This window comes from Ptychodera flava, chromosome 19, assembly GCF_041260155.1.
Source record: "Ptychodera flava strain L36383 chromosome 19, AS_Pfla_20210202, whole genome shotgun sequence".
In the NCBI taxonomy this organism is placed as follows: Eukaryota; Metazoa; Hemichordata; class Enteropneusta; family Ptychoderidae; genus Ptychodera; species Ptychodera flava.
In genome coordinates this window covers 19,112,135-19,126,009 of record NC_091946.1, presented here as the reverse complement: position 1 = coordinate 19,126,009, position 13,875 = coordinate 19,112,135, and the positions used below count along the sequence as shown (strand labels likewise).

Genomic DNA, 13,875 nt, shown 5'->3' with positions numbered 1-13,875 from the left:
AGATATCTTGTCATTTTTCTATCTCTAAAATAAGTCAGTGTATCAAATATATATTGTGAAATATTTATGCATGTTGCTTTCTCATACTGAATTCTCATAGAGAGAACAGAAAAGTATCATGAATTTGTCATCCTTTTCATATGAAATGCAGATTTCATAATGTACACTTTCACTTTGCAAACATCAAGATATCTCTGATTTATTAAAGTATGGCGCCCGAAGGGCGCGCCGAAAAATATGAAACATCCTGATATCTCTGATATATATGCCTTGTATATTAAAATCATGCACCTGAAGGGCATGCTGAAAAATGTCTGATATATTAAAGTAATGAGCTTGAAGAGCACGCTGAAAAATATTGAACATACAGATATCTCTGATGTATGTATGCTTGATATGTTAAAGTTGGGCGTGCTGAAAAATATGACTGATTATTAAAGTTACGCGCCCGAAGGGCGCGCCGAAAAATACAACTGAATGATGAAATTTGTGGCTGACACTAGCATTTTAGGCAATGATGAGCCTGTGTCAAAATTCAAAAACACACTGACCCCCCCCCCCCATTGGGTATTTCAAAAACATGGTGACCCCCCCCCCTATCACCAAAGTCAAAAACAGGGTGACCCCCCCCCCATGAATCCACCGCCCCCCCCCCAGGCTGAAGAAACTGACCAGTCCCTTAAGGCTGCGTTCACTAAAAACGGTGAGAAAAAATTGAGGGGGATTCGAAAATTTTGGGATAGTTGAAGGGGACTTGAAGGTTTTGCACTGCCTATAAGGGGACTTGAAAATTTTTTAGTTCCCTTCCCTTTACATCTTCCAATTCCAAGGTTTGGTAGGTAATTCAATTGCACATCAATGTCATCCGATTGTTCTAATATTAATTGTAATTAAGCAAAATCTAGAACCGTTTTGTCACATTTCATGACTTTTATCCCGAAAAAGTCTAAACATGTAGGATTTTTCAAAAACCAAACAAGGGGGCTTAGTAACGGGGCATAGCTGCAACTGTTGATAATTTTTGCAATATTTCTAAGAAATATATCAAATACACTTTCTTGCTGTCTCGATCCCTACAGTATGCTGAAACACACAATATTCAATTTATCGACAAAGCCTGTATATATTAATTTGTATTGGATGATAATTGAATTAGAATCCAGACTGAAAGTCATTTGTCAATGATACAATGCACAGTACACATACACAGGCTGTGTTGGCAAGCTGAATACAAGACAGCGCAAAATGCTGTAGGGAGTAGAACAAGAACATGGTTGTATAAGCTGAAAAGACTATTGTCAAAATAATCAAAGTTAATACAGCGACTGCCGTGCTACTTACTGCAGTGTCACTGTCACTGCGTATCGGCAGTGGCAGAGATAGCTCTGACTCTGATGTAGTTGAAGAAGAGTTTTGGTCAGTGACGCTCACAAAAGTGAAATACACTTGTACACAAGATCAGACAAGAGAGCAGCACATGATATGGAAGACCAGGGAACTTGAAAGTTATCAAGGATTTTTGAATTCTGGCATATGAGAATAATCAAATATCAAAGAAAAAAGATGGGGTCACCATGCTTGATTTGCTAATTTTTTACATTCTCATCTTAAAATAACACAAAAGTAAAACTTTCAACAGGGGGCCTAAAGACTCTCAACAAAAAATGTGTGACTGAATAGAATTAGTTAATTTCCACCAAATTTACCTTTATTACACCAACAATTTTAGAGATTAAAACGTTTATTTTATGGAATATTTAACCTGCCAGTTTTGTCAATTTTGAGCAGCATCTAAGTCATGTATGTCTCGTACTTTTGAAATAATATCTTCGGTAGGTCACTATGCTCAGTATTTCACAATTTGGCAAAATGTAGCCAGGAATTCACAATTTGCATACTCTCTCATGATTATCATTGTGTGCTCCTCAGCAGCTGCCATTGATCTGGCAAGAGTTGTATTAACTCAAGTCGGCTTACACTGATAAATCCAAAAAATCCACTAATGCGATTAAAATTGAATCAATTTAAGAACTTGCCTTATAGGAAAAGGGCTCCATAAACTGCTAATAACAGATAATGTCGAACACATGCGAGCAGAACTGCCCAATACATGTTTGTTTGTTTTTTCTTTGCGTGCCTAATAAGTATGCGGCTATATGATAATTGAGTGGGGGACTAAAAATTTTGATCATACAGACAGGAGACTTGAAAATTTTTGAGGGCATTGATGGGGAATCTGAAAAAAAAAAGATTTTAATCGCGATTCCTCTAGCGCCCCCCCCCCCTCCCTCCCCGGCCACCACAACTGTTATTTGTGAATGCAGCCTAAGGTAGTATGCGCCTCGAAAGTAAAAGACATAAACTTTCGCTCAAATTTTCCTCAAAGAATCTTTCAACTATTCACTTTCAAAATCCAGAATAAAAATTGGTGGTAACAGTGCAAATTTTGAAACTACACTACAGAAACAAATTACCAAAGATTTACCGAAATTTGAAACTCAAAATGGCCGCCATTCCTGTGTTAACTCTACGAAGAGAAATACAATTTTCGATTGTCAAGAAACTAAGACTGTGAAATTTTTTCTTACCCAAAGGGCTTCAAAATGAAACTCCACATGTGGTAGATCAGAAAAGAATTAAAGGAGTTTGAGAGTCCGAATATCTGTCCCCGAGGCGCGTTGTACCTCAACAGAAGACTACCAATATTAAAATGAATGTTAGAAAACAACGACCAAGACTCCAAACTGCAACAACATCCATGCATGCAACACCGACAACCACCGAATGTTTATCAAAGCTTTGCTTTTAAGCATCTGGCAAAGTTTTACGCATTTGTCTTACTTTCAGTCCCGTAGACGTATCACTGTTTTTACATTTATCAAACCAACAGATGCATGAACAAGTTTAATGAATTCGTTCGTAACAATCATAATATTGATATTTTTGGTTATTCGTTAAAATTGACATTAGATATGCTTTTATGGTTGTTCGTGTTGATCTGTATGCTTTATTTTTATTTTATTTGTGTATCCTTCACCCCATTTTAATTCGTAAATATTTTTCTCAGCTCTGTTGCTTCTTGTTTGGCGTCAGCTTGTCCATCCGTCGATCCATCCATCTATCCATCCATCCATCTATCCCTCCATCCATCCCTCTATCTATCTATCTATCTATCTATCTATCTATCTATCTATCTATCTATCTATCTATCTATCTATCTATCTATCTATCTATCTATCTATCCATCTATCCATCCATCCATCCATCCGTCCATCCATCCATCCATCTATCCATCCATCCATCTATCCATCCATCCATCCGTCTATCTATCTATCTATCTATCTATCTATCTATCTATCTATCTATCTATCTATCTATCTATCTATCTATCTATCTATCTATCTATCTATCTATCTATCTATCTATCTATCTATCGATCGATCGATCTATCGATCGATCGATCGATCTTTTATCTATCTTATATCTATCTATTACAGTCTCTGTCTGCCTGATAGATCTTTGATAGATTTTTATATAATATATATATAATGATTTATATATATATATATATATATATATATATATATATATATATATATATATATATATATATATATATATATATATATATATATATATATATATAATGTTCTTTTTCACTTTAGGTAGGCATACGTATCATTTACAAAACTCGTGTTTAGCCTATGTAAAGTCGACTACGACCCCTATAACTCAAGTTACCTAGACGCTTAAAGCTCACCATTTAACCCGGCAGTAAATGAAAATATTGACAGTAGGTAAACAATAAGTTTGACCCCTTCATCACCTTAGCAGCTAAAGACTGATGTGGAACGACCACCATGGACCATTACTGGTTTTAGACAGGCATTTGCTTTAAGGGGAATTACACTTGACCAGAAGACACCTTACTATTTGGCAGAGTAAACGGGTAATTGTCACCTCTTGACATTTCCTTAAAACCTTTTTAAGTAGATGCATTTCAACTTGGTTGCTCTCACACATCGATTTACATACTTGTATATACGTACACAGTTGACGTCGCCTCGATTTAGACAGACGGCTGTTTATTCAGTCACACTTGGGTGCGCGTTGCAGTATTGCGCACCTCGAAAATGAAAATTTTAATTTTTGCTAACATTTGACCCTGAACTGTAAACTCTTTTCTCCCATAATCAACGTGCAATTATTTTTATATTGAAGCAAATTACAACAGAATTATCGATCTTACAAGTTTCAAAATGGCCGACATTTTCTGTTTTAACACTGTGGGGAAAACATGCATTTTCGATTAAGTTTCAATCGAAAGAAAATACACCAGCAGCCTAATTTCTCGCACTTGCTTTCAAGTGTACACATACGAACACCAGATAGGAGAAGGAGTTGGAATTTGAGAGTAAGTCTTCGAGTTGCTTCATACCTTCGGTGGTTTCTCAGTTTCCGCATTCCAGATTGTGTGACCGTGTGAAGTTTATGACACCTGTAGTACATATACTGCGACATTACCAATGAGGCGAACGGTACTGTAACGCTGTACATGCCCAGTATGCCCATCGCTGGGCATATTTATGGCCATTTGTCTAGCATAGCTGATGAAGAGGATGTGAAAATTTGAATTCTTGAAAGGAATGCAGGATTTTTCATGTTTCCAAGGCCATACTAACGCATAACCTTACCGCACCTTCTTTACTTTCGTTTTGACTTCTATACGCGTGCCTACTTCAGTCCACAGGGCACTGAGTAAACTCCTGTTCGGTGATTTTAGTGCAGTTCGTCATCCTAAAACAATTCTTCATGGATTTTCTAAGTTTATGCACAGTTCACTCGATTGAAGTACAGTTCCTTTTTATGCCTTTCACATGTACCTTAAGAAGTTATTATATACAGTTTATGCAAATAACATCTCGAAAATCATGATCATGTGACATTTGCAACGCAGTACAGAAAATGAAATCTTGCCTTGCACTTGTCATATCCCTACTATAGATATACAAACTCTCAAGGCGAATTCTGAGAATTTGCTCATATGTTTAGCTCTTAAAATTGCAACTTTCATTTAAAACATCTGTGAGAATTTCGCACAATTTCAAAAACTACCTAAGAAAATTGATGTCACCTGTTTATATAGGTAACAAATACCAACGCCGTATTTTCTTCCGGTTTGGTTATCGACATACTATTCTTTGGATTTACTGATAAACATAACGCGACCTCCCAGCTGATGTGCATATATCGTTTCGATTTTCAGTGAAAAATAGATCAATGTTTTGGTGAAATTTTTCATGCAAGAAGACGCAGTACAGGTACTCGGTCCTTCTTCGTTGAGACTAACCACAAACAGTTCTCTCCATTCTACTATTGCAAAGATCAAGCCACAAATAAAGTTTCCTGTAAAATCAGAGCCTAAGCAATATCAGCAGCACTACCTGATGTAGACTTTCATTTGGAGGAAGATACAGTTGGCAGCAGAAACGTTCATATTCTTTATACTTGCTCCATGATTTATAACTGAGCAGAAATCTTGCAAAAAGCTTCAATACTACTTAAGGTAGTATGCGCCTCGAAAGTGAAAGAGGTAAACTTTTGCTCAAACTTTCACAAGGGAATATTTCAACCATTCTCTTTCAAAATCAAGAATAAAAATCGGAATTTTGGTACTAGAGAAACAAAATACCCAAGATTTACCGATATTAGGAATTCAAAATGGCTTCTGTCCCTGTGTTAACTCTATGGAGAAAAATAAAATTTTAGATTTCGAAAAACTGAAAGGATGAAAAGTTTTCTCATACCAAGAGCTTTAAAATGAACCCCTACAAGTGGTAGATCATATTAGAATTGTAAAAGTTTGAGAGTCCAAATACCTGCCCCGGCGGTGCATTCTACCTTAATACTGGCATATATACATATGGTCAGTTGAACACGGTACTTTGAAATGTCAAGGCTGGGAATGTGTACAGTAGACAGGCACACGTTACGTTTCTTGGACGCATAACCGTAGCTAAGACACTACGCTGTATTTACTTTTGTTATTTACTTTCGGTTTTATGAAACATGTGCGTTTAACAAATTGTGACATCCAAATTTGCATGTTCTGTCATTATTTTCAGAAAGTCATAGCTACATATTTTCGTGTGACGAGCTTTTAGAGCCCTTGACGTGATCTGTCCAAATGTTTAAGCATTGTTCTGCAGGAAGTGTAATGTACGCATAATTTTATACCACATGGTCTGCAATCCATGTTTTCCCTTTCATATACCCGTTAAACCTTTTAGTGAAACATTTTACCCAATTTTTACAAATTTTTTCTGTAAATTTTTGATAATTTTGGACCAAGTGGACATCACATTTCATTGGCTACACATTGTTATCAAAACTTTGACAAAAATCTGAAAAAAATGACTGGAGCATATTTTTTAAAGGTGACAAAAGTTGACTCAAAGGTGTGAATTATTAAGACCCAAATACTGACCTTTTGGCAAAATTAACCTAAAAAGGTTGTGTGTGTCAGACTTTATCGAACTTGTCAACAATGGCGCCAAGGAATGTTATCATAAAACGTGCTGTTGCCAAGACCAAGAAGAATGTTGATAATTGATGATAATTTTAGCCCTTGCCATGCAACATAAAAACAAATGCCACAAGTCATAATTAACCATTGAAAGAAAAGACAAAGTAACAGACGGACAACAGAAATAGAGTGGGGAGAAAGAAAAAGGAAGGGAGAAAGCGATGAGAATTGAAGAGAGAGAGTGATAGTTTACTTATTGAAATCCTGTTAGAAGACGTAAAGGACTTTCTCATGGCAGAAACATTGTACAACCTTTGCAGGAACAATGAAAGAGAAATATTTGATTGGATTGAAGACCAAAGATTCGGTAAAAATCGCCTAAAAAGATAATATAGTGGGAAATGATATTTTATACTGGCATTCTTGCATGTCTATCTGTGAAGAAACATTCATCTTTTTCAGGAAAATCGCATCTGAGACATACAAGGCAATACATCTGACTTGATTTCTTTTCTCGAATGTTAGTTTACAAGTTACTATTGCTATTGTAATATAAATCGGGTAGGGGATTTAACTCACAAGGTTGAGCAGCCAAAGGTCATGACCCCAGGAAATTCCTGTGATCCTAACGATCAAAATACTTGAGTTGACCATGAAATAGTTTGGTCGCATGAATATTTGGATTCCGTGTGATAAAGACTGAATTTACACTTACAAATCCGTTTTTATAGTTATTATAGCATATTTTTCAGTTGCTATGATGACTGGACCGCCATTGGTGTACGTTTTGCTGGTTCTGACTCTAATTCTCAACGAACAAGTCCAGAATTCCAAAGCGAATAGACTGAGCTGTGAAGGATTATCCAGCGCAGACAGTGAGGCGCCTGAACTCATGATCCGCGTTAGGTTGGTAAACATTTACATGAAGTTGAGAGCTTTTTAAGATGTCGACAGCTTCTTCTGTTTTCTTTACATCTGTCTGCCTGTATGTGTGTCCGTTCAATGCAAAGAAATTTTAGAACTATTTCATGTAGCAGCATTCAGATTGAAGATGCGCCATTGAATGTAGATGATTGCGTTCAAAGATATCCAGATACAGATATCCCTCAACTTCTAACCTTGCTTTTTTCTCATTTTTGCACAAAAGGTTCTTTTCTGAACCTACATTCCTAAAATGTAGCAGCTCTAATTTTTATGATAATGTTCATGTGATAATAATTACCTGTCTCTTAGATACAGTTTTCTCATTTTTTTTAAAAACAAATGTACTGACTTGTAGCTATTAACACAGTGAAATTTCTCCATACAATGATGACATTGATTGACATGTACAATTAATTGACCATCATATTGGTCAAAATTTATACTTTCTAATAGCGCGTCTCCGATAGCTTTCATATTTGATTTAGGGCCTACAAAGTCCTGGAACACAGTCATCGCGCTACCTGCTAGAGCCTAGGTTTCATAGGTGGACATCTCGACGTTTACGACAAAATATCAACGTAGACAGTATACGGTAAACTTCTCCATGATAGAGCAATATTGTCATGGGTATATGAGAAATCGTGAATTCTTCACTGCCTGACGTACCGCATTGTTTGAAAATGGCAATTGCATACCAATTTCGAGATAAATATAATTATCCTGTCATCTTGCAGTTCCAGACCAAACTGTTATTATAAGCCAAAGATTAAGAAGACTCCAAAGAACTTAACTGATATCTTCATCGCAAAATGTAAAAATCATACGGCCTCTTGTCCACTGAGGTGAGAACATATGACAAACGTTCTTGGATACAAACAAACGTTTTATACATACATACATACATACATACATACATACATACATACATACATACATACATACATACATACATACATACATACATACATACATACATTAGCGTTGTTTAATGGTCTTGATGATCTCATTTGCATTTTGACTAAACTGATAAAATGTCATTTGCACTCTACTTTCAGCAAGGGAGAGAACTGCCGTAAGCTATGGCACAAGTTTAAGTATGCCTTCGCATACGAGGAAGCATGCATTAACAGAAGCCGATATGAACCTTATTGTAAAGAGGCAAGACACTATGTACCTAAAAATAAGGTACGTCCAATATAAGTGAGTCGATTGGAAGCCCATGTTTTTATTAGGATTTTTTAATTTTTACTGTACTGTACAGACCGCTGAGACAGTTTTGTGTAGTGGTCTTTAAACAATAAATTATTATTATTATTATTATTATATCATATCGTGTTATTCATATTCATAGTTGAAATAAGTTTTATACGTTGGAGATCGTTTTGTGTTGTCAACTTTATGTGATTTTGTCGTTTCCAAGGAAAATAGCCCGATACACAATACAATCAGCATAGTGTTTATCCTTTTTGCCGTACAGGCGCTGTTCTATTCGGGCGAGGGACCCTACAAGGCAACTCACGACGATGCCATTCCGTATGTGACTTTGGAGCATACTATGACAGGCAATGTAATGGACGGACTCGACTATGAATGGTGTGGTCAGCTTGAAGGTGATGGTATCAATTATGAGAAGTGCCCAGATAGAAAAGATTGCGTCGATCCATTCACTACATCCCACTGCGCCTTCTGGCAACAAGCATCCATTGAGGTAAGCTGGCCTTTTAATCCAAATTTAACACACAAAGTGTTGTTGAATCTTTCACCGGCAACAAATTAATCGCATAAATTTGGCATCTTGCATTTTTCTTCAAGATGCCTTAAACTATTTACATTGTAAGATCATCCATTTATTTCCTAACCAATGTAAAATCACGCCCTCTCTCAACGTGAAGAAAATAAAGATTCTAATAATTTAACTGTTTACTACAAGGTCATATATATGTCTGTAATCTATATTGACTCGTCTTTATTTCACTTACATTTTTTCTTTCTTTTGATAAGTTTGCCAAGCAAGCAAGAGGTGAAGTGCGAGTCCTTTTGGATGGTGCGAACAAAAATGGTGCCGCGTTTTATAACAGCAGGTATAATTTTTTTGTATACAGAGTATTTTACAGAGAGGTGTGTCTCTCCATTATGGTTCCCTGACTTATAGATTTAACGTACAACGGCATGGAGAAAGTACCAAACGCGGTGTGTTACCATGGACGTAGACTTTCTCACAGTCCCTGCTTCGCTACACAGCTGCTAATCTCTTACGCAGTGCCAGTCCGAAGGCAAATGCTTAGTTATACCAAAATCATGAACGTAGATTCTATCACTGTGTACCTATATGTATGTACCGGGGCTGTCTAAGTGCACCACAATAATGAGCCCACAACGGCCTGGAAACGCCAGCCCTGATGCAAACGAATGCAACATAGCTTTGCAGGGCTGCATCAGGTGCAGCCAACGAACAATGCACTTTTAAAAAGGTCCTTACTATGATAAGATATATTGTCCATGACAAATAATGTGAATTGACTAATTTTAAGTCAAGAGGGTAATTAACTAGCTGTTCATAATTAGCCCTCCCACAGAACATTTTTCGACTTACCCTCCCACACTCAAACTTCATTTTTACCCACTCCCCACTTATTTTTGCCTGTTTCCCCTCCCCATTGTGAATTTTTGAAGCTCCCTCGCCCTGTGGCGAAAAAAACTTGCCAATTTCCCCTGCCCTGGAAACAATTCCCCTCAAAAAGTTTTTCGCCAAGCCCTGTCCCCAATACAATCAACCGATATCTGCCCTGCCCTACAAAAAAAACTAAAATTTGCTCCCCTACTACCTAAAAACATGTCCCCTGCCCTAGCAAAATTAAAATTTCCCCTGCCCTCAAAAATTGCTCCTGGAATAGCTTTTTCGATGAATAGCTCCGTTGGCTGCACCTGCTGCATTGATAATCTCAAAATCAGGACAGGCGCGGGTCACACTGCGTATCCGCCGAGGAGTGTAAGAGCATGTACCACCAGCTTCCACCGTCGTGTTAGCCTTGATTCAAATTAAGAATAATTTTTTTACACTCACAAATACGTCCTCACCCGCACCGATTGCACATGTCTTCTCCGGAAAGAATAGTGTCTGGACATACATTGCTAGCATACATGTTTGTCTACTGTATTTCTAGTTCACAATTCAAAATAGACATTTAAAAAAGAAATGTAACGTCGGACAGTTAAAACGAAACACACGTGATCAGCTTTATAAGTGTTTCGGCTTGGAGGTCATGTAAAATTTTACCAGATACAAACCTGAAGTTTTCTTTTAATTTTGAAAAAAGCATTGAATGCAATGGATTTGAATTACAAGTAGCAGGGTATTCACATACATGCGCAGCTGCAGTATCAGTCTGGTACACGCGTGGTACACTTACTCTTCATAGCTATTGATTCTACAACATTTAAAGATTTACCACTGAGGGCGCTTTCTCAGCTTCATATCAGTGATAATGTACGGTAATTGACTCTTTAAGATAATCGATAACTATTTTTATTGAATGCTCATTCACAATGCTTTCGTAGGATCTCTAAGAGTTCCAACGCCAATGCAGTACAAATTCTTGCAACAATCATTCATACTTCTTGAATTCGACGAGATAAACTGTCTGCAGAAACCCAAATTTCAAGGCAAGCCAAACAGAGCAGGACAACAGCGCAGAACCAAGGTACCAAAACGGCTATTTAATCATATAATTCTGATTTTCATTTCTGTTTTCAGTTACTTTGCAGAGTATGAACTCAAAAATCTAAACAAAAACTTCGTGCGTCGTGTTCACATCCTTGTCATGAACTCGACAGAAAACATGTAAGTTATATGTGTTTTGTTGATATCCACATCTTTCTAAGTATTTGAAATGTAGTGCATCGCAGTGATGGAATAGTTTTAAATATTACTGTGAATGACAAAGCTGTTTATTGTCAGTTCCAGAAAGTGTATATTAAACATTCAACGTCAAACGTAATAGCTCAGTAGTAAGATGAAATCACCGTTGGTAACTTTGATCGAGTGGTTGCACTTGACGATAAAGAGGGGTCAAGGTTAGAGAAATAAAACTACTTTTTCAAGATTTTGAATCCGTCGCCTTGACAATATGCTTGAATAGAACTATATACATTTTGATCAGAAAAACTTCTTGCTTGGTACGATTTTACAAAAATTACTTTAGGTCATCGAAGCCGAAAGTTATTCACATTGATTTGTACCTTTCCTGTACAGAAATGAAACCTGTGGTACAGGCTCGATTCTGGAACTCGAAAAGGAGATTAAACGGTTGTTTAAAGACAGGTCGGTCGTAACGTGTAAGAATTTCACGTGAGTATCAAGACTTGGAGAAACTAAGATTTGGTCACTTTTTCCCATTTTCGCCAATCAATAGCCTTGACATTTGTATCCTACCCTTTCGTAAGATTTTAAGTTATCGGCAGATTACTGTATCGAATTTTTTGCATTTGTTTCGCATTTTGGGTAAAAAGCACTTTATGAATAGCTTTAAAGCTCAGAGATTAAATCTGTCAAATTTGAGCAAAAGACAGCCAGATTGCATTGTGGGTAAGAGTTGCCCCTCTTATGAGCACTGATTTGTTCATATGAATACAAAGCTACTTGGGCTGTGTTCTGAGGCACTTTTTTGCCATATTTATAATGGCACTTCTGCATAGAAGCTGCCCCTTCTCTAGAGTTTCAACTTAGCATGGAGGTACACAAGCGCAACCTAAGTTTCTCTTTTTCAAATTTCGCTGAAAGCCAGCGAGATTGTATGCTTTTGGCAGATTTTTTCTATATCTGATAAAGAATTCTAAACCGAAGAATTTGCTTGTAATAGAACTGAGAAATTTTGTAAGGAGGTCGAGGAACGATATTATTATAACTTAAGCAAATATAAATGGAGAGTTACTTTGGACGATAATTAAGCAAGACTTGCGAAAGAAGTGCATCGCATGATCAATAGAGTGATGGCGACTACTAAAAGACGTTGCATATGAAACAGAACTAAGAAATAAAACCAAAATAGATCTTGAACATCAACAGAACGGACGCTGTACGAGTTTAATGCATGCGGCTTAAGTTACACTGAATGGCAGAGAAAGGCAGAAAATTGTTTATTAACTATGTTGAGGGTTGTTGGGTGTGACAGGTATACGACTTAGTTTCTGTGGAAGCATACTTTTGCCTGTTGCCATACGAACAATTTATTCTTTCGAACCTTCGTTCACTCTCATTTCAGGGGATTCACTGACGAAGACTGGCAGAATGCGATCAACGGGACTCAACGGTGTCATTTTCGGAGCGGTGGTCAGGGCAGTGGTTCTCCCGTGGAATTTGATTTTCTGCTGTTGTTAATTTGTACACTCTATGCTTTCGTTACACACCAACTAAGAGTCGAACTACCGATATAAGTCTATTTGCTGCAATTTTCTGCAGTTGATGACGCCATCCATGGATAAGAATAGGCCGTTGTTTATGGCTTGCCGTGTTTTGTTTTCGAAACTCAAACATCGTGAAGGTTGCCTTTTACTCCCTGAAAAGTAGTCCGGTGTTTAGCCTTTCCCACTCATATTTTGTTACTTCCTGTGTTTACGACTGAGAATGCAGCTATTCTTGTCTACCATTCTTTAGCATATATCAGATAGAGACACATTTACCTATAGCTTTTTAACTTAGGCAATTAAGAAATAGTTGATACGTGACTGGTATCTCATTGGAGTTTCCGAGGGTCGTGACCTATATTTGCATCTCATGTGCATTAATCACTCACATTATGAATTACCCACATACCTTATCTTACAACTTTTGAGAATAACAAAATGCAGACTAACACATTAGCATACCGCCAGTGTCTTCTTGTAATCACTAGAATAAAACTGGTCATAAACATAAGGCAATATGAACCCTTTCAATAATTGTTGTCGACTTTGTGATGGAATCCGGGAAAGTGATATCCTATCAATATATAAGCCGGAATACGAATTAAAGCCTAGCAGTTGATTTCATTTACAACGGATGGATTGGATGTCTATTCAGTTATTGTTTACATTTGCTGTTCATCCAGAGTCAGATATGCTGACTACAATATACAGGTTTTCTATACCAAATCGGGAACAATGAAATGTGGCCACTAACCACATTACAGAGCCCTCTGTTCTGCAGAGGGCCTTTTACATGTAAGATGTCAAGGAACTGCTATAGGGTGACCATTATAAAGAGGTGAACGCTCTATAAGGGCGACCAATGGACAGGTTTGACTCAGTATATCCACTGTTTTTAACCCGTGCAAATAAAGTTATATATGTTGATGGAAGTGATCGGTGTGTTTGTGGTTCTTTGTAGGTTGATGGAAAAAGGCAAATAATCATGATCTCATTGAACGGTTGAATTCTCATCTTCCTCA

At 37.1% G+C, this 13,875-nt stretch overlaps 1 protein-coding gene across 2 annotated transcripts; it reads left to right on the top strand.

Moving 5' to 3' along the window:
* Positions 1 to 3,805: 3,805 nt before the first annotated feature.
* Positions 3,806 to 13,785, top strand: LOC139118828 (ADP-ribosyl cyclase/cyclic ADP-ribose hydrolase-like). Of its 2 annotated transcripts, none has more exons than XM_070682318.1 (9): positions 3,806 to 3,949; positions 7,279 to 7,432; positions 8,185 to 8,292; positions 8,506 to 8,635; positions 8,928 to 9,158; positions 9,452 to 9,531; positions 11,205 to 11,291; positions 11,703 to 11,798; positions 12,712 to 13,785. In XM_070682318.1, exons 2-9 carry the CDS (start codon positions 7,284 to 7,286, stop codon positions 12,881 to 12,883), a joined length of 1,053 nt encoding a protein of 350 aa, XP_070538419.1. In that variant the 5' UTR covers positions 3,806 to 3,949; positions 7,279 to 7,283; the 3' UTR covers positions 12,884 to 13,785. The 2 variants fall into 2 exon arrangements, with proteins under 2 accessions (XP_070538419.1, XP_070538420.1); XM_070682319.1 differs by having other exon boundaries at positions 3,810 to 3,949; positions 7,267 to 7,432.
* The last annotated feature ends 90 nt before the right edge of the window (positions 13,786 to 13,875 follow it).